The 25,588-nt window shown below is 50.7% G+C and overlaps 4 protein-coding genes across 4 annotated transcripts; 1 reads left to right on the forward strand and 3 right to left on the reverse strand.

The window, feature by feature from the left end:
• Nucleotides 1-1,664: 1,664 nt before the first annotated feature.
• On the reverse strand, nucleotides 1,665-10,339 carry tmem116 (transmembrane protein 116). The gene is made up of 11 exons (XM_070965988.1): nucleotides 8,081-10,339; nucleotides 6,447-6,493; nucleotides 6,052-6,115; nucleotides 5,237-5,368; nucleotides 3,894-3,998; nucleotides 3,750-3,799; nucleotides 3,211-3,294; nucleotides 2,963-3,098; nucleotides 2,705-2,849; nucleotides 2,530-2,609; nucleotides 1,665-2,343 (listed from the first exon to the last, which is right to left on the reverse strand). The coding sequence occupies exons 1-11, from the start codon at nucleotides 8,159-8,161 to the stop codon at nucleotides 2,173-2,175; spliced, it is 1,095 nt and encodes a 364-aa protein (XP_070822089.1). The 5' UTR covers nucleotides 8,162-10,339; the 3' UTR covers nucleotides 1,665-2,172.
• Nucleotides 10,340-10,505: 166 nt separating this feature from the next.
• Nucleotides 10,506-16,696, reverse strand: LOC139333528 (zinc finger protein 420-like). Its single transcript, XM_070965987.1, has 10 exons — nucleotides 16,328-16,696; nucleotides 15,981-16,093; nucleotides 14,919-15,607; nucleotides 14,357-14,659; nucleotides 14,071-14,227; nucleotides 13,595-13,896; nucleotides 13,363-13,446; nucleotides 13,096-13,267; nucleotides 11,984-12,622; nucleotides 10,506-11,895 (listed from the first exon to the last, which is right to left on the reverse strand). Exons 2-9 carry the CDS (start codon nucleotides 16,042-16,044, stop codon nucleotides 12,015-12,017), a joined length of 2,379 nt encoding a protein of 792 aa, XP_070822088.1. The 5' UTR covers nucleotides 16,045-16,093; nucleotides 16,328-16,696; the 3' UTR covers nucleotides 10,506-11,895; nucleotides 11,984-12,014.
• A 318-nt stretch (nucleotides 16,697-17,014) lies between these two features.
• On the reverse strand, nucleotides 17,015-19,845 carry mrps12 (mitochondrial ribosomal protein S12). The gene is made up of 3 exons (XM_070966356.1): nucleotides 19,658-19,845; nucleotides 18,644-18,694; nucleotides 17,015-18,216 (listed from the first exon to the last, which is right to left on the reverse strand). The coding sequence occupies exons 2-3, from the start codon at nucleotides 18,690-18,692 to the stop codon at nucleotides 17,834-17,836; spliced, it is 432 nt and encodes a 143-aa protein (XP_070822457.1). The 5' UTR covers nucleotides 18,693-18,694; nucleotides 19,658-19,845; the 3' UTR covers nucleotides 17,015-17,833.
• A 1,612-nt stretch (nucleotides 19,846-21,457) lies between these two features.
• LOC139334213 (ectonucleotide pyrophosphatase/phosphodiesterase family member 7-like) lies at nucleotides 21,458-25,048 on the forward strand. Its single transcript, XM_070966973.1, has 4 exons — nucleotides 21,458-21,698; nucleotides 23,334-23,479; nucleotides 23,953-24,576; nucleotides 24,797-25,048. The coding sequence occupies exons 1-4, from the start codon at nucleotides 21,458-21,460 to the stop codon at nucleotides 25,046-25,048; spliced, it is 1,263 nt and encodes a 420-aa protein (XP_070823074.1).
• The last annotated feature ends 540 nt before the right edge of the window (nucleotides 25,049-25,588 follow it).

Genomic DNA, 25,588 nt, shown 5'->3' on the forward strand with positions numbered 1-25,588 from the left:
TCCAAAGACACACCGAGCTCCTCCGTCCTTCTGTCCCTCTCCATCCGCACGCTCTCATGTCCTACCACGGCGTCTTACTAACTTAGCTCCTTCCCCGGAGTCTCTGTGCTTTGTCGTCTTGCAGGTTCCCATGGACAGTGGCTGAATCTGGATTGTGGATTTCAGCTGCGTCTCCTGCCTTGGCCCTGCCTGACATCCACTGCAACTGCTACTGCTGTTATTACATCCACTGTCACTGTTACTGTGACTGCATGTCTGTCTCTCTGTCTCTGTCTCTCTCTCTCTCTCTCTCTGACTGCTTTTCTTTCTGTCTGTCTGTCTGTCTGTCTCTCTGTCTCTGTCTGTCTGTCTGTCTGTCTGTCTGTCTGTCTGTCTGTCTGTCTGTCTGTCTGTCTGTCTGTCTCACTCTCTCTCTCTTGCTCTTCCTCTCTCACCCAACCGGTCGAGGCAGATGGCCGCCCACCCAGAGTCTGGTTCTGCTCGAGGTTTCTGCCTGTTAAAGGAAGTTTTTCCTCGCCACTGTCGCCAAGTGCTTGCTCATGGGGGAATTGTTGGTTTCTTTGTAGATAAAGAGCTTGGTCTGTACCAGCTCTATATGGAAAGTGTCCTGAGACAACTTCTGTTGTGATTTGGCGCTATACAAATAAAATTGAATTGAATTGAATTGAATTGAATTGAATTGAATTGAAACATCAGCAAACAGGAAGTGATCAGCTGATCTGATCCTCTGTGACACAAACTGACCTGAGAACAGCTCAGTCAGTATCTTTAACGTTCTTCCTGATCAGCTTCATTGATTTCTGTAAATATCTCTGATTGTGGATCTGATGCAGCGACACGTTTCACAGGCTGAAAGATGAGGAACGCTCCAGAAACACCTGTTCACAGGTGAGAGGACATGATTGATCAGGATGGAGCGAGTTCACCACTTTGTGAACACATGAAGGATGAAGGAGGTGAACACATGAAGCTGCTGTCAGTGAACAGTTTGATTATTGATGACTGATTCTGGTTTGACTGCTTTGGTCTGGACGTTGTTGGCGCCTGGTTTCATTTCACTGGTTTCAGCTGTGATGTATGTGCAGTGACGCTTCCCGCTGTGACATTATGAGCTTCAGTATTTCGGATAAGTTGAGGTCTGATTGGAGAGGAAGTCCATTGTTCTTCTGCAGATTCTGGCGAAGTGCCTGCGCCCCCCCCCCCCCCCCCCCGGCTCCAGCGTCAGGCGGCGCCTCTGTCAATGGTCACATGCTCATGTGGTTTGACTGAGTTTCTGCACGGTTGATCAGCAGCAACGCAGGAAGAGCGAGGAGGGAAAACCCCGAGGATGATCCGGCCTGTGAGGTCAACCAGCTTCAACCAATCAGTGTGCACAACACACCTCCACCTGTCTTCTTCTGCTCAACCTGTGCAGTGATTTCTGCCTCCCGACCCTGAATCCTCCTTTCTAGAGTTTCCTTTAGCGTCCGAGAAGCAGAATCACTGCAGAGGGAAAAACAGAAGTTTCCACGTGGAGTCACTGTTTCATCTGACGCAGTCTCTGCTGCGTGACAACCCTGAAAATGACTTCCTGTTTCTAAAGCGTGGTACTTTTTTTACTTGTTTACAGGCTGAAGCTCATAAAATACTCTACTTCCCTGAAGAGGTGACACGTCGACACGCTGGAAGCTTTGCTCAGACTTCTTTTTATTTTCACAGTTACATTCACGATTTAGCATCATGCTAATCCAAAACCTGTTATTGAGAGTTTCACAGAGCGTCCCTGTAACCATAGTAACCGTCTGTCTCTGTGAGAGGAGACATCACAGCACGAATCAGCTGCTGCTCGTCCTCTTTTCACGCCATTCACACCTTTAACTGGCAGAGAAAATGGGCGAATGGCGTGAGAGCGTGCTGACCCACAGGGGTCATGTGACCTGGATGACAGCCGGTGAGGTGTGGCGGTTCAGAGCGAACGCAGCCGCGTCTCTTTCAAATCCTGTTTTCTTCTTCACTCTTCCTCTTGGTGTGAACTCCCCCTCCTTCTTCTTCTTCTCCTTTTCTCGCCTCGGTGGTTGAGGATCAGAGGTGGAGGTGTTTTCCCTCTCACTTAAACTGAAAGTTCAGACTTTACTCACGGCTTCGCTGATGACAGAAAGCACCTGCTCGCTTTCGCTTCGTCACTCCCTCCTTTCAGCCGGTGGTGTGGAGCGTTTGGTAGCTCCTCTTCCTCTGCGACCTCAGCAGAGGCGTCTGCGTGTCCATGTCTCGAGATAAAACCCTCCTGCCAGCTCCGCGGAGACGTGCACGAGTCCAACCGTAGACCAGACAGTTGAGGAACCCCTGAGAGGCCGAGGTGAAAGCCTGAGGACAGAAGACACCGAGTCACAGTGAGACACGGACACAAGACGCTGCTGCCCTGCTCGAAGCATCGAAGCATCGAAGCATCGAAGCATCGAAGCATCGAAGCATCGAAGCATCGAAGCATCGAAGCATCGATCTGGTGATCTATGCTAGTTGTTCCAGACACATGAAGAACCGCAGACTGACCTGTGACACGTAGAGAGCGACCCCGGCCTTGTCGTGACCCGCCGAAGGCTTCACCACCCGGAGGAATGCCAGACCGACCGCTGAGGAGACAACACGGAACGTCTCAGGTTCAGTCCTCCATCACCTCTGACTGTCCCGTAACCACGGCGATTTGAATCAGGACGAGGAAACTAACCTGGACCCCAACACAGGACGAAGACCAGCGGGTACAGGAGCATCCGCCGGTCCATCACGCGGAAGGACGCCCGCTGCTGGTTGCCCAGGTAACCGTTTGATGTCACGATCCGCCTGTAAATGCGGCGGGCTTTGACCACGAGCACCTGGCGCAGGAGAGATTCATACAACGTGAGGCAGAAGCAGGAAGTGCACTGAACAGAGCATGTCTTCACTTCCTGTCCACTAACGTCCAGCCACGTCCTCTGATGTCACTCACCGTGATGCTGATGAGCGTGAGGATGAAGGTGGTGAGGAAGATGGCGATGCGGTAGGTGTGCAGCAGGCGGCAGGCTCTGATTGGCTGCTGTTGGTCTGAAGTAAGGAACAGCGCTCCAGAGTGCATCAGCAGACACCTGGTTCGGTACGGTGCACAGAGAGGGCCAAAAAAAGATAAAGCAAACACATTTTCATCACGAGAACCGAACCTGAAGCGCTGAACTGTTGGAGGCGAGGACGCTTCCTCACCTGTACGGCTCGCTGAAGTTGGCTTGACATTGGCTGATGCTTCCTTCTATGAACACAGGCGTCATCAGCGTCACAGGAATCAGACTGCAAACACAGGAGGAGCACAGGAGGAGGGCGGGGGGAGGAGAGGAGGAGAGGAGGAGAGGAGGAGAGGAGGAGGAGGGCAGGAGGAGAGCAGGAGGCCAGGAGGAGAGGAGGAGGAGAGGAGGCGGCCAGGAGGAGAGGAGGAGGAGGGCAGGAGGAGGCCAGGAGGAGAGGAGGAGGAGAGCAGGAGGAGAGGAGGCGGCCAGGAGGAGAGGAGGAGGAGGGCAGGAGGAGGCCAGGAGGAGAGGAGGAGGAGAGCAGGAGGAGAGGAGGCGGCCAGGAGGAGGGCAGGAGGAGAGGAGGAGGAGAGAAGAAGGAGAGGAGAGGAGGAGAGGAGAGGAGAGGAGGAGGCCAGGAGGAGGGCAGGAGGTCAAACTCATTTGAAGTCACAGCTGAGTTCAGTGTCTTTTAGCATCTGGCTGCCTCCTTCAGGGCGGCCGAGTGTCCGGACTCACCATGAAAGCAGCGCAGAGATTTTTCCGGCTGTGCTCACTCTGTTGGACACCTGGACAGAAGGAAGAAAGTGAGAGCAGCTGGACATGTTGTGTGTCTCTGCATGGACAGTGGGACAGTGGGACAGTTGGACAGGTGTGGTGTACCTGCACAGGGTATCCGCTGCTGCAGCTGTAGAACTGCTCTCTGATGCCCGTGTAGAGGTTCCACACGTAGTTGAGCGTGTAGAAGAAGGAGGCCATGTAGAGGGTCTGACAGGACAAACAGAGTTCCTCCGTCACTGCAGTCACACAAACATCTCAGCGAGGACATAAAGAGACAAAAGCTGCAGAGGACTCAGGCGTCGATGCTCCTGAACAATGCATGTAGGTCAGGAATGTTTGGGCTGATTTTCTGTTGTCCCCTTTACGTCCAGCCTGCGGTCTGTCCCGGTTCTGCTGCTCTTTTTCAACATCGACTGACCCAGTTCAGGACCAGATCGGGTCGTCTGGGACAAACAGCCCAAACACCAGAACAGGATCCCGTCAACAGTCAGACGCCTGAATCAGAAACACGCTCCATCTGTCCCCCGGGACCATGACCTCATTACTCAGTGACCCTCTGTCTTTGTGTCCCATGTGGTCTAGTTTCAGGATCTGGTTTTCACTCAGGTGGCCGGGGTTTGTGGGACCTAGTCTGAGAGCCGTCGCTGCCGGCAGAGTATCATGAAATCCTGTTCACGAGGTCTTCGCATGAACATCTCAAGCTTCGATCCTCGTCAAGCAGCGATCCAGGTGTGTGATCATGTATGTGATCGGTGGATCACATATAGATCAGCACCTGCTCACATGGCCCGCGTGGTCTGGGGGGTCAGGAGCCCTGGTTTTCACCAGGACGGCTGCATGTGTCTGCAGGGTTTCCATCCGTCCAGAGCTGAGTGTGAGGACGGTCAGCGATGCGTTTAAAGTCAGTTAAACTGCTGTTCGTTTGAGCTCCTGCACACCTGATGCAGTCTGCCTGAGGACGGCCTGCAGGCGTCCTTCAAGACCAGGTTCAGCTCATCGTTTGGGATTAACGGGGAGTTTTGTTGGATTTTTGTGATAAAATACATGAAAGCTTCCTGTTTCTGTCATATTTCTCAGGAGGAAGTTGAAACTTTCCAGTTTGAAAGAGAGTGTCTGCGTCAGGACGATTCATTAACGTGAAGGATCCTCGTTTCGGCTGACTTTTAAGGAAACAATCATTTATTAGGAGGAAAAGGAAATCCCATAATATCTTCCAGCGTTGGTGAAAAGGCACCAAAGTTTCCTCCAAAAAAATCAAACCGTGGATCACATGACCTGCCTGAGCTGCCTGTCTGTCTCAGGACGTCTGCTGCGTGTCCACAGTCCTCAGAGCTAAACCTGCGACCTGCTGGTCCATCAGGGCTCAGTGTGTGTGCTCAGTGTGTGTGCTCAGTGTGTGTGTTCACAGTGAGGCAGTAAACGCTGCGTCAGGTGTGTGTCCTTACCTGTTCCACAGTGTGCAGGTGGTAGCAGTGTGTGTTGAGGCTGCTGCAGCGCTGAGAGAACAGAGCGGCCTGGACGAGCCAGCAGAGAGCGAGCAGCAGGTCGGACACACTGAGCAGGAACAGAGGCTGCAGCTGCAACACACACACACACACACACACGCACACACACACACACACACACAGACGCACACACACAGACACACACACACACACACACACACACACACACACACACAGACGCACACACACAGACGCACACACACAGACACACACACACACACACACACACACACACACACACGCACACACACACACACACACAGACGCACACACACACACACACACACACACACACACACACACACGCACACACACACACACACAGACGCACACACACACACACACAGACGCACACACACAGACGCACACACACACACAGACGCACACACACACACACACGCACACACACACACACACACACACACACACACAGACGCACGCACACACACACACACACACACGCACACACACACACACACGTTTGCTGTGTGTAAATTTAAAGCAGCGTTTTCAGGTTTTCTTTTCTGACTGAATGTACGAACGCTCAGAGGTACGGTGTTCAGTGAGGGTCAAAACGATCAGACTCTGTGAAATGATGCCAGAGTCGTAGAGTCTGAGGCTGAAAGTCAGCTGATCCAGACGAAGGCTCTCGTGTGGCTGCAGGTTTGACAGACTTCTGGAGCTCGGGATCGTTTTGACCCTCATCTGCTGCCGTACAGGCGTCCAATCAGCACAGACGTAAGAATCAAACCGACCTCCGGCCTGCGGCTGAGCCTCTGCAGCGTCAGACAGACGATGATGGAGCCGGAGCCCAGGACGCTGCGAACGAGAGGAAACGTGTCAGCAAACCTGCTGAAAACACCAGCGCCATCACATCGTGAGCCGAGCTGCGACCTTTGACCTTTCCCACGGGCAGAGCTGAAGCTTAACACACGACGGACGACTTCTCCTCAAATCACGTCAAACACTTTCTGATCGATCGTTTGTTTGATGCCAGAGAAGAAGAATCGAGCTTCAGTTTCCTCTCAGACAAAATAATCAAACTGATCGATCAATCGATCAAACAGTGATTGATAGATGGATCAACGAATCCACATGACTTCACTCCAATAACCAGTTGAACCAGTTTAACCACCAGTGAGTCACTGACCTGAGCACAGCCATGACCAGCTGGATCCACCTGACGGCTTCATACACCTGCACACAGCAGACCTCAGATCAGTTTCACACAGAGACAGGAAGTGAAATCAACTTTAAAGAGGAAAGAAAAGGAAGCGGAGCGACACGAACGAACGGACGAGGCTAAAAATAAAGCAACAACAGAGGTCAACAGAGGTCAACAGAGGTCAACAGAGGCAAAAGAAATCAAAAGAAACGCAGATTAAAAGATGAACTCAGACTTCAGCAGCTCTGAAACAACAAACAGAATAAAATCATGAATGAAAATGTTGTAACTGACCGAAACCTTTATTTATTTTGTATATTCCTGTGAACAAGCGTCTGAGCTCGCTCCATCGAGCCTCTCAGCAGCTTGAAATCAGACTGAAAATCACTGTCCAGATTCAGTTCAATTCAGACGGCTGGGGACTATTTTCAGCGGCGGATGAATCCACGCTCGGCGCTTCAGTGACTGTTTGAGCACAAAACGTTTGTTGATGGTGAGAAAACTAAATTTCGGCAGGCGGTCCGTTAAGTTCAGCTGCAGGTGTTCAGAAAGCCCCGAGCATCAGGCGTGAAACAAGAGAAGAAGAAGGAGAAGAAGAAGAAGAAGAAGAAAGGGTCTGAAGCTGCAACTGAAACCAGCTTCAGTTTTTGTGAAGTTTCTGCAGCTGGAGACTCATCTTCATCTTCATCATCTAAACTCTCTGAACTTCTCTCAGCCGAAGACTTCCAGTCTGTAAAAATCAGATTCATTGATTATTAATTGATAGACGTGAGAGTCTCTGCTCTGATCTCGTCTCACGGCTGAACTCTTCTTCTGGTTTTTCGGTTTGAAGACGTCGCCGTGAGCAGCGTTCAGTCATTTCTCGTCCTCCATGATGGACGTAAGAAGACAGAATGACTGTGAGCAGACGTCACGCCGAAAGTGAAAACGCTCCTGAACTCCTTCATGTCTCTCCTGCTTCAGTTAAACGAGCTCAGCCAATCAGCAGCCGGCGCCGTTTGAGCTGCTGAGCTGCTGCATGGGAGGCGGGGACAAGGGGACGGGGGACAGGGGGACGGGGGACAGGGGGACGGGGGGGTGCTAAATGTGACATGCTAACACGTGACAATGACATCAAGAGCTTTGCTATGGAGTGACTCAGGACTCCTTTAACGACGGAAAACTGCACCTAGATCGATCAGTCAATCGATCAATAGATCAATCAATCTATCGATCAATGGATCAATCAATCTATCGATCAATGGATCAATCAATCTATCGATCAATGGATCAATCAATGGATCAAGCCTTCAGGCTAAGCTGTAACTCATAACATAAAACTGCACAATGAGAATACTTTTACTTGACATACTTTATGAAGCAGTGGGAGAGGAAGTACATTTACTCAAATACTGTACTCGTAAAGTACAAGTACCTCAGAATGATACTGTTACTGCATCTTTCTACACCTCTACTAATACACAGAACAGAGAACTTGTGATGAATCATGAGCTCCAGATTCAAAGTGATTCAAATATTAACGCAGTATAAGAACCACATACTATTATCCTGCGTAATGAGTACTTGTACTTCTGATACTTTGAGTACATTTTGATGCTAAAACTTCAGAATCGGCTCACCTCCGTCCAGTCCTGGGCTCCGGTGGTGTTCCTCTCCGTGTTGTTGGTAAAAACCTCCTGTGCTCCGTCAGGAAGCGACATGCTGAGACTCAGAGATTCAAGAGGGTCAGACGAAGACCTGGACCAGGCTAGACCCCAGACCAGCAGACAAACATGCAGCAGCCTGACAGCAGGAGCTTTTATCTGCAGCCCAGCACAGAGGCTGGATTCACTCCCACTGACTCCGCCCACTGCACCACTCTGAGCCCGCCCCCTGAAGACCTGGACCAGGAGCCTGAGACCAGACCAGAGCCTGAGCCAGACCAGAGCCTGAGCCAGAGCCAGAGCCAGAGCCAGAGCCAGAGCCAGAGCCAGAGCCAGAGCCAGAGCCAGAGCCAGAGCAGACCAGAGCCTGAGCCTGAGCCTGAGCCAGAGCCTGAGCCAGACCAGAACAGAGCCTGAGCCAGATCAGAGCCAGACCAGAGCCAGAGCCAGACCAGACCAGACCAGAGCCAGAGCAGACCAGAGCCTGAGCCTGAGCCAGAGCCTGAGCCAGACCAGAACAGAGCCTGAGCCAGATCAGAGCCAGACCAGAGCCAGAGCCAGAGCAGACCAGAGCCAGAGCCAGAGCCTGAGCCAGAGCCTGAGCCAGAGCAGAGCCAGAGCCAGACCAGAGCCTGAGCCAGACCAGACCAGAGCCTGAGCCAGATCAGAGCCAGAGCCAGAGCCAGAGCCAGAGCAGACCAGAGCCAGAGCCAGAGCCAGAGCCAGACCAGAACAGAGCCTGAGCCAGATCAGAGCCAGACCAGAGCCAGAGCCAGAGCCAGAGCCAGAGCCAGAGCCAGAGCCTGAGCCAGACCAGAACAGAGCCTGAGCCAGATCAGAGCCAGACCAGAGCCTGAGCCAGAGCCTGAGCCAGAGCCAGAGCCAGACCAGACCAGAGCCAGAGCCAGAGCCAGAGCCAGAGCCAGAGCCAGAGCAGACCAGAGCCTGAGCCAGAGCCAGAGCCAGACCAGACCAGAGCCTGAGCCAGAACCAGAACCAGAACCAGAACCAGAACCAGAACCAGAACCAGAACCAGAACCAGAACCAGACCAGAGCCTGAGCCAGAGCCAGAGCCAGAGCCAGAGCCAGAGCCAGAGCCTGAGCCAGAGCCTGAGCCAGAGCCAGAGCCAGACCAGACCAGACCAGAGCCTGAGCCAGACCAGAGCCAGAGCCAGAACCAGAGCCAGAACCAGAACCAGAACCAGAGCAGAGCAGAGCAGAGCAGAGCCAGACCAGAGCCAGAGCCTGAGACCAGATCAGAGCCAGACCAGAACCAGAACCAGAGCCAGGAAGTAACTTAGTACATTTTTTACAGTATTGTACTTCAGTAAAGTACAAGTACTGCAAATTTGTGCCTGGAGTATTTCCATTTTATATAACTTTATACTTCTACTTCACTACATCTCAGAGGTAAATGTACTTTTACTTCATTACATTTACATCAGCTTTAGTTACTGTTCAGACTCCTTCCTGTCCAGTGGAAAGCTCGTATCTCCAGATGTGCTGATGCTGAATGTTTGTGCTGAGCTGAAGGATGAAGAGTTCCTTCATGTCTTCTTCAGCTCAGTAAACTCTTTAAAAGCCTCTTGATCAGCTGAAAAACTTCATCACAAAGCTGAAATAAGATGAATGAACACATGAATGAACACATGAACGCAGCAGGAGCATGAATCCACAGACAGCAGAGAGAAACACTTTACTCACACAGGAGTTTAAGTACTTTAAAGTAATATTTTAAGTAATATTCACATACTTCTACTTCAGTGAGGTTTTCAGTGCAGGACTTTTACTTGCAGTGGAGTGTTTCCACAGTGTGTATTAGTACTTTTACTTAAAGGACCTGAATACTCCTTCCCACTGCAGGCAGGCTCTGATGAAAAGACAGAAACCAGTTGCATTATGGGAAACGTAGTCAGGACTAAATGTTGGATCTCTGTGGCTCAGATTCTGTTTTTAAGAACTTTATGGAAATATTGTGTGAAATGTCCACAAGTATAGTACCTCATAGCAGTACTTGTATTTATTTACCTGCTCCTTCGTGTAACTCGGTCTTTATTCAGAGCTCTAAAAAACTGATTCTCTACATTTGAACAGGTGACAAACTGTAGACACAAACTGTATCTTCATCAGCTGATCTTCACCCTCTGATGTGTCTCTGCTGCCCCCTGCTGGTGCCACACAGGATCGAGAGGCTGAAATGAAGATCTACTCACACGTCTAAAACACTTCGACTTCTGGATCCACCAAATACTCCAGGTCCACGTCATTGACACGACGTCTGTGTCCTTTTCTACACATTTCCCCAAAATTCAGTGTGATGTGTTTTTACAGCTTTTGAAACTTTATTTTCTTGGCTGGAATTTAAAAATAAAACTATGTCAGTATAATCATGAAGGTGTACCTCAAGTATTCAGAGTACTGAGTGCAGTAAAGTGTCCCCTGGGTCCGTTGTCCTCTTGTCTCTTTAGATGACTGTCCCTGTGTCCGTTGTCCTCTTGTCTCTTTAGATGACTGTCCCTGTGTCTGCTGTCCTCTTGTCTCTTTAGATGACTGTCCCTGTGTCTGCTGTCCTCTTGTCTCTTTAGATGACAGTCCCTGTGTCTGCTGTCCTCCTGTCTCAGCAGGACGGACCTGTTGCGGGCTGAGGTGGAGCTCATTCAGTGAAACTAATGATTCTTTCTTTCTGATCATTTCCTCGATGAGTCTCTTTGTTCTGTTTTACATCAGATTGATTATTTGAACTGTTTCGTCTTGTTGTTCTGAGACTTCAACAAACTGATGAAAGCTTTCGTTTTGTCCCTCTCTTCCTGTTCATGATGGAGAGAAATCGAACTAAAGACAACGAGGACACAGAGTTTGCAGACGACAGGACGTCTCGTGTCTCTTTATTCATACTGTAAATCAGTCAGTCATTCTTTGGTTACAGGCTGATGATTCGCACACGAACACACTGAGCAGCAGCACAAAGACCCCAACCCGGATGAACCAAAGTGTCCTTGAGCCCGCAGGCTGACCTTTGACCTTCACACTGGAGGTAACGTGGCGTCAAACCTTCAATCGTGCGACTTTAAACTGAAGCGTTTGTGGAAATGAACATTCTGACCTGTCCGTCACAGAGAGTCACACACGATTGGCTGCTGATGAGTCAGGTGTTCACAGGTACAGGTGCGCAGGGACACGAGCGTCCAGTTCTTTCAAAGGACAGCGAGTGAACGGAGTCAAAGAACGCTGTGAAGCCGCCGATGTCCCATCACCTGCAGAGAAACAACAAACTGAAGGACAAAAGAAGACGTGACTCCAGCTAAGGACGAGGACGAGCTGTCTCCACGTCCACAGACGGACAGGTGAGTTTATCAGTCGTCCATTATCTGACCTGGAGACAGTAAAGGGCACATCAACATGGCTCAAGCTAATGCTAAAAAATGAACTAGTCCAGCTGAACACACTCGTCCTCGTCTGTCCACTGCCGTCTGCTGCTGGTCCAGGACTTCACAAAAACCACGTTCAACCTGACAGAGACTCCTCTGAGAGAGGACGATGGTCTGACAGCAGCAGGACGACCGAAGACGACTCGGTCCAAACAGGAAGTACAAGAATCCAGATCGTTCCTCAACGTCAACGAGCTGCTTTGAGTGTCTCTGCCGCTGCCTTTGAGCAGGGCAGCATGAGAGGAGATCCAGTCCAGATCCGGTCTGTCACAGACTCACCCATCAGAGACAACCACAGAGACATGTGTCCCACAGCCAGCTGCTGTGGAGGAGGAGCGTCTTCATCATCTAGCAGGCAGGAAGCTGAAGAGGAGGACAGAGAGGAAGAGCGTGCTCATTAAGACCATGTTATGAACGGACTAAGTACCAAACAGCACCTGCTGGTTCTCACCTGATGACGTGCACCTGTGGACTCCTCGCTGTCAGACCTCTGAAACGGCCTCGCCGTCCTCCGGTCCTGCTCGCGGCGGCAGCGGCGACTTTGTCGACTCGTGTTTCTTCATGTGGTTGCGGAAGATCCGCGCTCCGCTCAGATTCTTCTTGCAGATGTGGCAGAAGTAGGGCCGGGCGTCGGAGTGGACGTCCACGTGGTAGGTGAGCTCCAGGGCGCGGCTGAAGCTCTTGCTGCACAGCGGACACTGGTAGCGGACGCCGGAGTGCGTCAGCTGGTGGCTCTTGAGTGAGCTCTGCTGTTTGAAGGTCTTCTGGCAGACGGAGCACTGGTACGGCCGGACGTCGGCGTGCAGCCGCTGGTGCCGGCGCAGGGCGCTGGAGAAGGTGAAGCTCTTGCCGCAGTCGGCGCAGGTGTAGGGCTTCTCCCCGGTGTGGATCCTCTGGTGCTCCGTCAGGTGCACCTGCTGGGTGAAGCTCTTCCTGCAGGTGGTGCACTCAAACGGACGCTCGCCCGAGTGGATCCTCAGGTGCTTCTGCAGCGCCGACGCCTTGAAGCAGTCTCGACCGCAAACGGGACAGACGTGCTTCCTTTTCCCGCCACCGCCGCCTGCCTGGACGTCTGAGCGGCCATCTTGTTCTGTCAGAGGAGAGAGACGTTTGGTTTCTTTAGTTTTTGTGTGTCAGTGACAGTTTGCATGTTGACACATGGCGTCCTCCAGCTGAACGCTCTGCTGTCACGTGGACGGACTCTGCAGAGGACGCACTGTCCCAACAACACACGTCCCTGCAGCTGCAGAATGGACATGGACACATGAGGATAAAGCCACAGAACAAAGACGAATGAAGGAAATCTAAGAATGTCTTCATACTGACAGTCTGGCAGAGACATGACTGAGGACTCCTGTCTCTGTCTGCAGTGTTCGTCCTCAGAGTTCAGCAGCGGGACGTTAAACAGTTCGTCTCAGTGATGGACAGATGAAGTTCAGCTGATCTGAGGTCAGCTTTGTGACCTCAGCAGCTGTGGACGCTGTCAAACCGGGCCGACGTCGTGTGGATCAAAGCAGATCTGAGCTCGATTAGTCGTCCCTGACTTTCAGAATCAAGACTCACCGATGAGCGCCGTTCTCCAGTCCTCTTCCTCTCCGTCAGAGTTGATCAACCCGCTGACGTCTCCGTCCTCCTTTTCTTCTCCGTCGTCCTCCGTCGACAGCAAGCCGTCCTGGTTGCTGTGGTAACCGGGCAGCGGTCTGGGCTCCGTGTTGGTGGACAGGTCCTCTGAGTCCTGGAGACATTGTGAGACAGAGGACAAACCATCTCACCTCGAGGTCCATCAGTAGCTCTGCTGGAGCGTCTGATCACACGACAGTGAAAACATACCTGCTCCTTCAGACCTTCTTCGTCCTCATCCCTCACCGTCATCATCTCTCCCTTCTCGTCCGTCTTCATGTTGATCCAGAACTCCTGAAACAGACGACATCAGCTCATCATGGTCCGCTCCTCTTCCTCCCCGCAGCCTGCTCTGAAGCTCAGCTGACAGAAACGTCTTAAGTTTTAACTGAAACAGAATCAGCTGCATTCACTGGAGTCCTGCTCCAGGACCTGGTCTCACCTTGTCTGCGGGGTCTGCGATGAGCCCGTCCCTGATGTGGATCCTCATGTGCTTGCGGAGCAGGCAGGGCTTCAGGAAGCTCCTGGGGCAGATGCTGCAGCCGTGAGGTTTGCTGGCCATGTGGATCTTCTCGTGGGCTCTCAGGCTGGTGGAGGAGGTGAACGCCTTCGCGCAGACCGAGCAGCAGTGACGCTCGTCCATCTCGTGGACCTTGAAGTGCTCTTTGAGTCTGGACAGCCTCGGGTAGCTCTTCCTGCAGACGGAGCAGCTGTGGAGCTTCTTCACACCGTCGGGAGCCCCGTCTGCAAACACGAGCACAGGAACAAAGATCAGGGTCAGCGCGAGCTCCAGCGAGGCCTCGTTCGCTCCAAAGTCATTAAAGCGAAGTTAAAGTAAAGAGTTCAATCACAGATTGAGCTGCTGCGACTCTGAGAAGGTTACAAACACATCGGAGATTCAAACAAACGTGACTGCACCTGCACCAACATCACCGGTCAGTGAATGCACCGTGTCATCTTCCTCTTCCTCTTCGTCGTTTCTGTGGTCGACCTGCAGCTCCTGCAGCCCGTTCACGCTGCAGCTCCCCGCAGAACCCGCCTCCACGCCGCCGTCCCTGAGCGGCTCGTGTGGGTTCTGTCACAGAGAACATGAGCGAGGACTTATTTCAGAGTCTGGAACGGAAACCTTCATCAGAACACTCCTCACTAACTCATCACCTCCTCTCTGCTGCGACGCATCGTCGGCGCTCACCGAGCTTCTCACCTGGAGCGTGGAGGTGTCGTGTGCCGTCGTGGCGGCGCGGCCTCCCTCCCTGGTGTGGATCTCCTGGTGCTTCCGGAACACTCTCTGCGTGGAGAAGCGCTGGCCGCAGACGGTGCACTCGTACGGTCTCTCTCCAGTGTGAGACCTCACGTGTTCCCTCAGCCGGGACGCTCGGGTGAAGCCTCGCCCGCAGGTGTCACACACGAACTGCGGCGGCGTCTGGTGGAGCTGCTGATGCTGCTGCAGCTTGTCGGCAGTGGAGAAATCTTTGTGGCACAGGAAGCAGCGATGAGGCGTTTCCTCCTGATGTTTAAGACGTGTGATCATTTCATTTAGTGGAACAGAGCTGAGACTCTGTTCTGACCAATGACAGCACGGATCATTCAGTGTGACCTGTTAGGATGTGACTAAACTCACCTGCACCTGAGGGCTACCTGCAGGCGACCGTGAGGAAACTGACACTTCTGTCACTGATGCAGACTTCTTATCAAGTTACTCTCAAACACACACACATTCATGAAGGTGGACGGGTGGATGAATAACAGTGACCCCTGCCGCTCACCTTGCTCGCCGCACCGTCGGCTCTGGCCACGCCTCCCTGCTCTGCGTGTCTCTGCAGGTGTTTGCGCAGCAGGCCCGGCCGGTTGAAGCTCTTGCAGCACAGCGAGCAGCGGTGAGGCTTCTGTCCTGTGTGGAGCCTCACGTGATCTCTGAGGGACGACGGCGTGGAGAAGACCTTCTCGCAGAGGGAGCAGGGGTGGAGGGTCTTCTCACCGCCGTGGCTCCTCTGGTGGTCTGTGAGGCCCGACCTGGAGGCGAAGCGCTTGGGGCACAGCGGGCAGGCGAACGGCCTCTCTCCAGTGTGCGTTCGTTCGTGTTGCACGAGCTGCCGCCGCCGAATGAAGCCGCGGCCGCACACCGAGCAGCGGTGGGGCTTCTCGGCGGCGTGGCGGAGCCGGTGCCTCCGCAGGCAGCCTGGCTGGGCGTAGCTGACCCCGCAGTCCGGGCAGGAGTACGGCTTCTCCCCGGTGTGAACCCGCTGGTGCACCACCACGTTCACCTTCTTGGTGAAGCGCTTCCCGCACACGGAGCAGCTGTGCGGTTTGTCTCCAGAGTGCGCGGCCACGTGGTCCGCCAGGCGAGACGGACGGGAAAACTCTCTGCCGCACACCGGGCAGCAGTGACGGCGTTTTGACCCACTGCTCGGCTTCCGTGCAGGTTCTCCCGGCGACTCGATGTCGGGGACATTTCCTGTAGGAAGTAAGACTGACGTTAATATTACTCAACAACATGACTCAAAAACATGAATTCAACATTTGGGGACATTTATTCTCTTTCTTGCTAAGAGTTCGATGTTCAGACAGATTCCACTCATACAGAGAGACTCCATCCAGTTAGCTTAGCTTAGCATAAAGACTGGAAGCAGGGGGAAACAGCTAGCCTGTCTCTGTCCACAGGTGACAGAATCCTGAGGACATGCTCCATGTCACAGAACAAGTGTTTGTTTTATTTCTTCAAGCTGCTGTTGAACATTTATTTACTGAAACTCAAAGTGTGGACACACATTGTTTTTGTAAAAATGAGCCATGTTGGCGAGGACGCAGTCAGAGACATAACCTCTGACCTCCAGCAGGAAGCTGCTGACAGTCCTCTCCTCCCTGTTCTTCTTCCACTTTCACTCCATTCATCTCCTCATGCTCTGTTCCTCCTGAGGACGTCCACGTCTCCTCAAGGCCTCTGGAACAAAGACAGATGGACATCAGTTAGGCCTGTTCCAGTCCACATCCCAGCAGTGCCGGACGGGGCTGAGGTCTGAGGTCTGAGGTCTGTGCAGGCCAGTGAAGTCCAGAGCTGCCTTTGAGGGCGTCGGGCTTCATGTTGGAACAGCCAAAAGACAAACTGCTGACACGAACTGTTAACCGTAAACCAAAGCGGAAACCTTCACATAAACACACAAACACGTAACGTCACCTCGGTTTTCTGTGGATGGAGGACAAACTGAGGCGTCAAAAAGGACAGAGACTGACGCCTCTCCGGTGTGGAGACGGTCCAGGAGCAGACGGCTGCGTGTCTTTGGCTTAGCGTGATGCTAACTGCGCCTGCTAGCTCGGATACAGGCGTCGTACACGGAACACGGCTGCTCCGACAAAACACACGTTTCTGTCGTTGAACGGTCGTTCAGTTGTTCTCAGAGTCAGTTTGAGAAAGCGGATCCTCCGAACAGCAGCTCCTCAACGGCTCCACAGAACAACTACCGTCGGCGTCAATAGTTAAAAGACCCAAAATGCAAGTTGGTCTGATTAAAACAGGTGAATTCGTCTTCTTCGCTCTGCAGCACTCAGCGCTGCGCTCAGTGCTGCCGCCGCCGGCCGGAAGAGGAACTGCAACAGCACTGACGGAGGAAGACGGTGGCCGAGAGTCTGTCTGACACATTCAGGGGAAGAAACAAGTGGTTCAAGAAGTTTCCGTGGATGTTACGATCCTTTCATTACGACGTGTGTCCACTGACATGAACTCCAGCTGATGACAGTCTCAGGCCTTCATGAAAGAGCTTAAAGTTAGCTCTTTAGCTAAAGCGCTAATTCCAGCACATTTACATTGATGCCTAGTGCTGATATGTTGATTCATATACACTGTCCCAATTCAATAAATCAATCAATCAATAAAGTCTGCTTTTATTATGCTTTCAACACTGTGGTGGTATTATGTTCTCAGGCGAGTAAAACAGCATCGCCACAGTGGGGCTGGGTGATTTAGCTGAAATAAATATCTCAGTAAGAATAGTCATCAGTCTCTCTACATATACATCTACCTGTTTGCTAAATCAAATGTAAAATAATCACAATTATACTCCCTGATGGTGACGGTGTTCCACAGTTTTTTTTAATTTGAATTATTAATATGAATGAATTTGTCATCGTGCTACTGAAATCTAAATCCTGCCAGCTGTGAAATATAAACTATGAATCCTGATGCATTTCAGTTTAATAAAGACAATAAAGGAAATCCGACACAAACACTTCATTTTGAATTTCCAGACACGACATAACCACAGTTTCATGTTTCAACATGTTTCAACGACACTGCCTACTTCTCCCAGTTCGGTGTGGAAGAGTCTTACTGGTCCGCACATCCATCACCTGTGGGATGAAGTGGAACACGACAGTGAGCCAGTCGTGACGCTGACCTCGCTGACGCTCCGGCGTCTGCAGGAAGCAGCGGAGAGGAGGCTGAGAGCTGCACACCAGTGACCACGACGTCCGAGCCACACGTTCAACGACACATACGGGTGGTTTATTCAGGCGTCTGCATACTTTTGGCCATGCGGTGTCTCTGACGTCTGCGCCTGCATCTATAGTACAAACCAGACTTCACTTTGGAGACAGTCAGTCACATGATGGAGTCATGAAGAGCACAAGAATTTATTAAACAGCAAGCAGACACACATTTCCCTCACGCCAGCGTCCGTCTCTCAGTCTACTGTTTCTTCTTCACCACGTGGGCACAGTCATATTTGCCTCTGACCACTTTGAGTTTGACTCCGGGCAGGTCCTGCGTCCTCCCGCCCTCCACCAGCACCACGTTGTGCTCCTGCAGGTTGTGTCCCTCCCCGGGGATGAAGGCCACCGCCTCCTTCCCGTTAGACAGCCGCACTCGAGCGCACTTCCTGTTGGCCGAGTTGGGCTTCTTGGGCTTTCGGATCATGGTCTTCAGGACCAACGCCTTCAGCTGGGGACGGCCGAACGTGGCGCCAACGGACTTAGGAGGCAGTTTGGGCTTCCCCTGGCGGTGCATCTGGTTGAGGGTGGCCATGGTCCTGGAGAGGACGGGACACGTCCAGGCAGAGGCATGCTGGGACGCTGCGGAGCGGGAAAACAGAGTCTCAAGTTACAAGTGCAAAGAAACAAAATCGATCGATACCACTGATACTGAGACAGTGTGCAGGGTTTTACGACAGCGGCTGGACAGAGAAGCAGGTAAGCAGGTGAGGCTCATTTCACAGGTAACCTCTACTCGTCAAATCTACATAAACCCCACGACCTTCAGAGCCGCCCATGGCTCGTTAGCATCAGCTCTGACCACCTTGTACACTGACAACTGTCTAGTTAGGTAGAAGTTTGAGTTCCTCTTAAAGGTTATTCTTGAGAAAAGACAGCAGAGGACGGTTCAGAGACGACACAGCAGCCTCTCGTCCGGCTCAGGACAGACCAGCTGTCTGTGCACGTTGAACTACCTGCTGAATTCTGCACCTGCAGCAGACTCAGGTGAGCAGCTGTGTGAGCTCACCTTGAAGCAGTGATGTCAGCGCTGGTCTCAGGCTCCATAATGACGACATTCCTGAAGCAAAGCAGAGGAGATTCTACAGTTTAGACTGTGACACAGTCGGAGGTTTGATTACTGCTTTGACTGCAGAGGACACACGTGAGAACGTCCCAACATCTGGATTACTGCCTCAAAAATCAGTAGTTTCACTTGAAATGACCCCAGATGTTTCGCAGAACAACAGATAAATTATGAACCCACTGAACTGTACAATCATCGTCCAGACTTCGCTTTCAAAATGTCTTCGATTAGCTGAAGCTCTAATGAATCAGTCATTTCCCTTTTCCAGTGGACACACACACGTCACACACAGAGTGTCTGAAATTAAGGACATCCTGACTGACAGCTGAGTCAGACCATAGTTTGTCCTGCACAGAAACACACATCAAGCCCTGCCTTTCCGCGGAAAAAGCTGCCCATTTTGGACTTAACCTACCTGTGCACACGCTGGTGGAACTTAACAAGCCTTTACATTAAACTCTTCAAGGCCAGTTCGATGGTTTCAGACCAGCCTTCACCAACCGAATAGCACATCTACAACCTCCACGTCGACTGGCCTCGAGGAGGTCACTGGACTAAACAGGTGAGATAGTGTTAAACTTTGTAATTAACTTGTTCTGAGTGTTAACACATGCAGGCCGAAGTAAAAGGTGACCCCTGCTGATTTTTATAATGCTGCTCATGTCCTTGGTTAACCCTCTACAGCTTTCTGGTGATCAAGAAATCCTGAAATTTCACATTTTATAGATGGAGTCTGGTGTAACCTTCATTACACTAATCTGAATTTTACCAAACCGAGACGCTGCAAGCTACATCCTACACATATCTATTATTAAGATACCCAAAAGTTAAAAAACACACCTGTCTACGTGCTAATGCTGCTAACTTACGCGCATGCTAAGCGTCACATTTAGCACGGCTAACGTTAGCTAACGAACACAGAGGTTACCTGAGATGTTAACACCTTTAGCGGCTTACCGGCGCAGAGGATCCGGGTCCGCACCGGCAGACAGACACAGGATGTCCGGACAGATCAGTCACACCGAATAACTGGCGAATTTCAAGATGTTTATCGTATTAGGGGTGAAAAACCAACCAAGGACTTGTCATCACGACACCAGCTACAGAAAGTCCTCACTACCGGAAGTAGTAGCGTCAATGAAACTGCTTCCGGATTTCTTCTTCTTCTTCTTCTTCTTCTTCTGCTTCTTCTTCTTCTTCTTCTTCTTTTTAACGCAAAAATACACACGCGCGTTCACGCACACGCACGTCCACACACTCTAACGTACACACGCACGCACGCATGCACTCAAAACTCATTTCCTGCATTTCTAAAATGGGATGAACTTTTTATGTTTTTTCTGCTGTCAAATTAAAAACTGTGCTCATGAAATCCGAGTAAACACCATAAATGACAGCAATATGTTTGATAGTATTTTATATTAATGAATGATGTGACTGGGAGAGATGTCCATGAGGACAGGTGATGGCTAGCTGGGGTGACCCGGGGTGAGGACGAGGATGATCCGATGGACGGCTGGCGGACGAAGGCGAACACGAACGCTGAAGTTCAGGGTTGAGCCTGAAGCGTCGCTGCACTGCTCTGAATGAAGGGCCTGGAGAAGACTGGAGGGGAAGCTGGTGGTGATGTTCTGCTGCAGTGGATGAGGACAGCATGAGAGGACAGAAAACACACACCAGGGACACGCAGGAGGACACAGGAGAAGACGCAGAAACACTGGAGTCGTATGATCACCTGGACGTCGGCAGCTGTGAGTGTTTGCTGGGCATTTTTTCAGTGACGTTCTCCTTTTTCACCTGTTTTCAGGTGAACTTTGTAAAAAGCCGGCTCATGGTCCTTTCACAAGGTTCTTCAGAGCTGTCTTTGACTTCAGATGCAGACCATGCAGACCATGAAGACCCTGGCATGTGGCTGAAGGTCCTGGAAACACTGACTGTGTTATCAGGATCCAGCAGCAGCGCTACGAGAACCCAGAGCCTTCCGACTCGGCCTGGCTCGATGCTCGGTTCGATGGCTTCAGAACAACAAACAGTCTGGGGGGGGGGAGGCAGAAGAGTCAGAGTCCCAAAGCTGGGGTAGTTACGGGGGGGGGGGGGGGGGGGGGGGTCGCAGGCGAGGTCAAAGGCAGGCCGGGTCGATCCCGGGAAAAGTCAAACCTGCTATGAAGAGTCATCATGTGGTCACGTCCACTGTGATGTGTCACCTGCTTACTTTGGCGTGTTATCTACATTTATACTACACACACGATACCGAGCAGCTCTCCCCCACAAAGCAAACAAGCACACACACACACACACACACACACACACACAGACTATCAAACGATGCCTTCCTGTGTGGTGAAACCTTCTGCCCATTAGCTTTGACTTGCTCAGTCCCAGTCCCAGTCCCAGTCCCAGTCCCAGTCCCAGTCCCAGTCCCAGTCCCAGTCCCGGTCCAGCTCCTGTGGTCCAGACTGGGTTTCAGTTAAAATGCCATTTTGACCACCAGTAGTTGTGTATTTGTGGTCAGAAGTGTCTCCAGGACAGACACGCCTCAGAGTAGCTGGAGTCAGACCATGGAGCAGTTATCAGCGGGTCCACAGATCAATGATGCTGATCAGGGAAATGACCTCTGATAAGGACCCGTCTGAACTCTGCCTCCAGTCGAAGGTCTCGTCCTTCACAGCAGGTCAGCAGATCTCTATCAGAGAACCTGCCCACATATAAAGTGAGACGGAGCTCCAGGTGAGCACTCTGCAGTCAGCTGGGGTGAAGATGAAGATGAGGCTGGAGCTCTTCCTGGTGGTCGCGGCGGCCGTCTGCGCTGCCGGCAAGCCGCTGAACACGACGGGGAACAAGCTGCTGCTCATCTCGTTCGATGGCTTCAGGTGGGACTACGACCAGGACGTGGACACGCCGAACCTGGACCAGCTGGCAGAGGAGGGGATCAAGGCCAAATACGTCACCCCCCCGATGCTGACCATGACCTCCCCGTCACACTTCACCACCATCACTGGTAACACAGAACTGCAGTACTACTACTATGATTACTGTGATCCAGTCCACCTGCAGACAGTCTGTGATGGATCCAAAGGGAAAATATATGGAAGCAAATAAGACAAAGACTTAAATATCATGAAGTCCTGAGTCCACGACTGTCTTTGACATCTTCCACTTTGCTTTTCCTCAGTTTCCTGAATTTCACATCTTAAATTTTATGATCTTGAAGAACCAGAATGTTTGATCCAGATTCAGCGAATTGAATTCAATCAGTTTTAAAACTGGTCATCTGAAAAACAAAGCAAACATACCCTGTCACAATAAAAGCATCTGAGTATAATCAGCAAAATGTACTTCAAGTATTACAAGTCCACAGCGCAGTAAAACGTCCCCTGTGATTGTTCTATGATGTCATCAGAGTTTTTCTACTCAGACATTAACGTGGAATCAGGATCACAGCTGTCGTTTCCAATCATTTCGAATCTTTCTCTGAATCTTTCGATGATCATTGATTGAACCTCCTCCGTCCTCTATGATCGACTGAGCCTTTCCAAGACGCCTCTTTCACACCCAACCATGATCCTCTCACCTGTCACCAATCAGCCTGTTTACCTGTGGAATGATCCAAACAGGTGTTTCTGGAGCAGATATTTACAGAAATCAATGAAGCTGATGAGGAAGAACATTAAATCTGTTGACTCTGAGCTGTTCTCAGGTCAGTTTGTGTCACAGAGGATCAGATCAGCTGATCACTTCCTGTTTACTGATGTTTCACATGTTTCCAGCTGTTCTGGAATCAGGTTTTATATCAGAAAAAAGTAAATCTGTGTGACAGTTTCACTGTTATTTAAATTTAAGAGGAACTCAGCTGTGATTAAATGGAGCTATTATTGTATAATTATTCTTAGATATTTGCTTTCTTAGAAGATTAAAAGCTTTCTGCTTCCAGAGATAATAACAACGAGAATATTCGCATTTCCTGAAGAAACTGCACGTGTACTTTTACTGCCAGTGTCTACTAATAAAGTTACACAGTCGATAGGATTGTGATAACTGTGACGTGTTTTCCACCTTTTCTTTCTCTGAAAAGTCAAAGGTCCTGATGACAGTGTTTTACAGCGCTGCTCTGTGCTCGGGTTCATTTTCTGCCAACACAGCAAAAAATACTGAACCATGAACGAGACGAAAAGAAGGACTGCTGATGTTAATCTTCCAGATTCAACATCTTCTTTTCAGTATTTCACGGCTGTGTCTTCATGTCCTCTCTTTGTCTGTCCCGTGTTTCATACTGATGGAGTGTCTGAAGTAGAAGCAGCTGTTGAAAACGTCTGAGCTGATGGAGCTTCGCTGGCGTCGCCTGTTAAACTTTATTTGTGCTGTAGCGCCACCTAGAGTTGGTGATTTGTGTCTGAAGACATCAGGCAGAATGAACAGCTTATTAAAGACACACAGCAGCGTTGTCTTCATGGTCACAGGCTGGAAATGTTGGCGCTGTCTCTCACATGCTGACAGAAGCTGTTAAATCTCGTCCACAGAAGACTGAACTTCCATATGACTATTAAAACCGCTTGACTTTGATTTTAAGCCTTTTGCTGGGTGTCTCTTAAAGATTTAGAGGTATTATTTGGAAATGTCTTGTTTTGTGCGTTAGGCCGATGGGTGGAGGATCACGAAGTCGTCCACAACATGATGTTCAACCCCAAGACGAACCTAAAAATTCCTTTCAGGCAGACGCTGAAGAAATCAGAGTGGTGGGACACCGGAGTTCAGCCGTTATGGATCACAGCTCAGAACCAGGTGAGTCACCGATCAGGATGACTGACACCAAAAGAAACTGACCTCAACCTGAGCGACACAACAAAGATTCACTTTAAACTGCTGCCTCCTGTTTGTTTGATATAAACTACAGCGAGCAGCTGTTTGAGGAAACTACAAGGTGTTTCTAAAGATTTACGTCTTTGGCAGGAACCAGTAAGACTGGAGTTGACGTTTGCAACCTCTGACGTGCATAGTTTCATGAGTTTTCGAGCACCTTTAGACCCTGAGAAATGTGATTCATTTGGAGAAAGAATAAGAATTTCCTGCATGACGATAAGGTCCTCGCGCCAGTTAGCACTCAGGTCCTAACGACAGTTTGAAATTAGACGTTTAGCAGCTAAATAACCTAATATGTCCCTCAGAAGCTGGTAGAGACAAAAAGACAGAGCTAAAAGAGAGAATAATGGACTTCAGTGTTTACGGCTTGTTTCTTCTGTTTCTTGTTGTTTCAGGGCCTGAAAACCGCTTCCTTCTTCTACCCGGGTGGCGGGGTGACCTACAACGGCCAGGCGGTCAACCGAGTTATTATGCGGAGCATCAACCACAAATACGCAAACGAGACCGAGTGGCGTGAGAACATTGACAAGGTGATGAGCTGGTTCTCAGAAGAAGACTTCGACCTGGTGACGCTGTACTACGGTGAGCCGGACAACGTGGGACACCGTAAGGGGCCGGACCACCCGGACAGGAAGACGATCATTCAGCAGATTGACCGCACGCTCGGCTACCTGAGGGAGGCCATCGCTCGCCATCAACTGTCTGACAGCCTGAACGTCATCATCTCCTCTGACCACGGCATGACCACCGTCAAGAAGAAACCGCAGGTCAACGAGATCATCCTCAACAAATATCTGAATTTATTCGGGGCCGCCAGCTTCGAGATCCTCGACTACGGTGGGTTTGGTATCCTGACGCCGAAGCCGGGGAAGGAGCAGGAGGTTTACGATGCTCTGTCCAAAGCGCCCAATGTGAAGGTCTACAAGAAAGAAGAGATTCCAGAGGACTTCCATCTCGCCAAAAGTAAACGACTGCCTCCCATCGTGGTCGTCGCAGATCTGGGATACAACCTGAACTCTGTGAGTTTCCTGAATATCAACCTTCAACTGTCATTGAAAGATTGTGTGTTTACTTTTCACTTCCAAAGCCGCATCTGAAGGCAGCAGAAGCAGCCGTCAGTGAGGTCAGAGGTCAGAGCAGCCTCAGGATGACGGAGCAGGACAGGATGTGATGGGAGGCAGCAGCAGACTGACACTAGATCTGACTTTTGTGATGCTTCATCTTTTCCTTTCCCAACAGAGATTAATCGTCTATGTCAACAGAGGCGATCACGGCTACCACAACGGAGAGATGGACATGAAGACCATCTTCAGGGCCTTTGGACCCGACTTCAAGAGGAACTTCGTGTCTGAGCCGTTCGACAGCATCCACATTTACCCTCTGATGTGCAAACTGCTGCAGATCGAACCGGCGCCGCACAACGGATCACTGAGCGTGACCGAGAACCTGCTGCTGCACAGCGGTGAGTCCGACTCTGTCGTCTGTCAGTAGATCTCATGATGGATTTCTTCTGTTTCAGAGGCTCTGAGTTACCGTCAGCTCCACCAGAGACACATTTCACCTGGAAACTTCTCAATGCTTCTAACGCACAGAACCACTGCACTAAAGTAGCTAACTGGTAAAGAAGGAGTTCAAACTGGTTCAAAGTTTAAGTCACACTTAAAACTTCACGGGAGCTGTAGTTTATTTATAAGCTGACGAGCAAAATGTGGTTTGTTAAAACTGAGACGGTTTAAGTTATAATTTTATGGCCTGCAGTTGATATTTATTGATTTTGGAATGTGAGCAGAAAACTCCAGGAACACGTCACTTAGTAGTACCAGTAGTACTTATAGTACTGCATCATATCAGAGAACGTCATGTGGTCAAAGTAACACTGTTTGTTTTCAGGTGGATCACAGAGAACTGGACTGCCTGTCGCTCTGCTGCTGGCGATGCTGCTCTTCATGTTCACAATGATGTAACAGATCAGGATCAGACCTCCAGATCAGGATCAGACCTCCAGATCAGGATCAGACCTCCAGATCAGGA

Source organism: Chaetodon trifascialis, chromosome 7, assembly GCF_039877785.1.
Source record: "Chaetodon trifascialis isolate fChaTrf1 chromosome 7, fChaTrf1.hap1, whole genome shotgun sequence".
Classification (NCBI taxonomy): Eukaryota; Metazoa; Chordata; class Actinopteri; order Chaetodontiformes; family Chaetodontidae; genus Chaetodon; species Chaetodon trifascialis.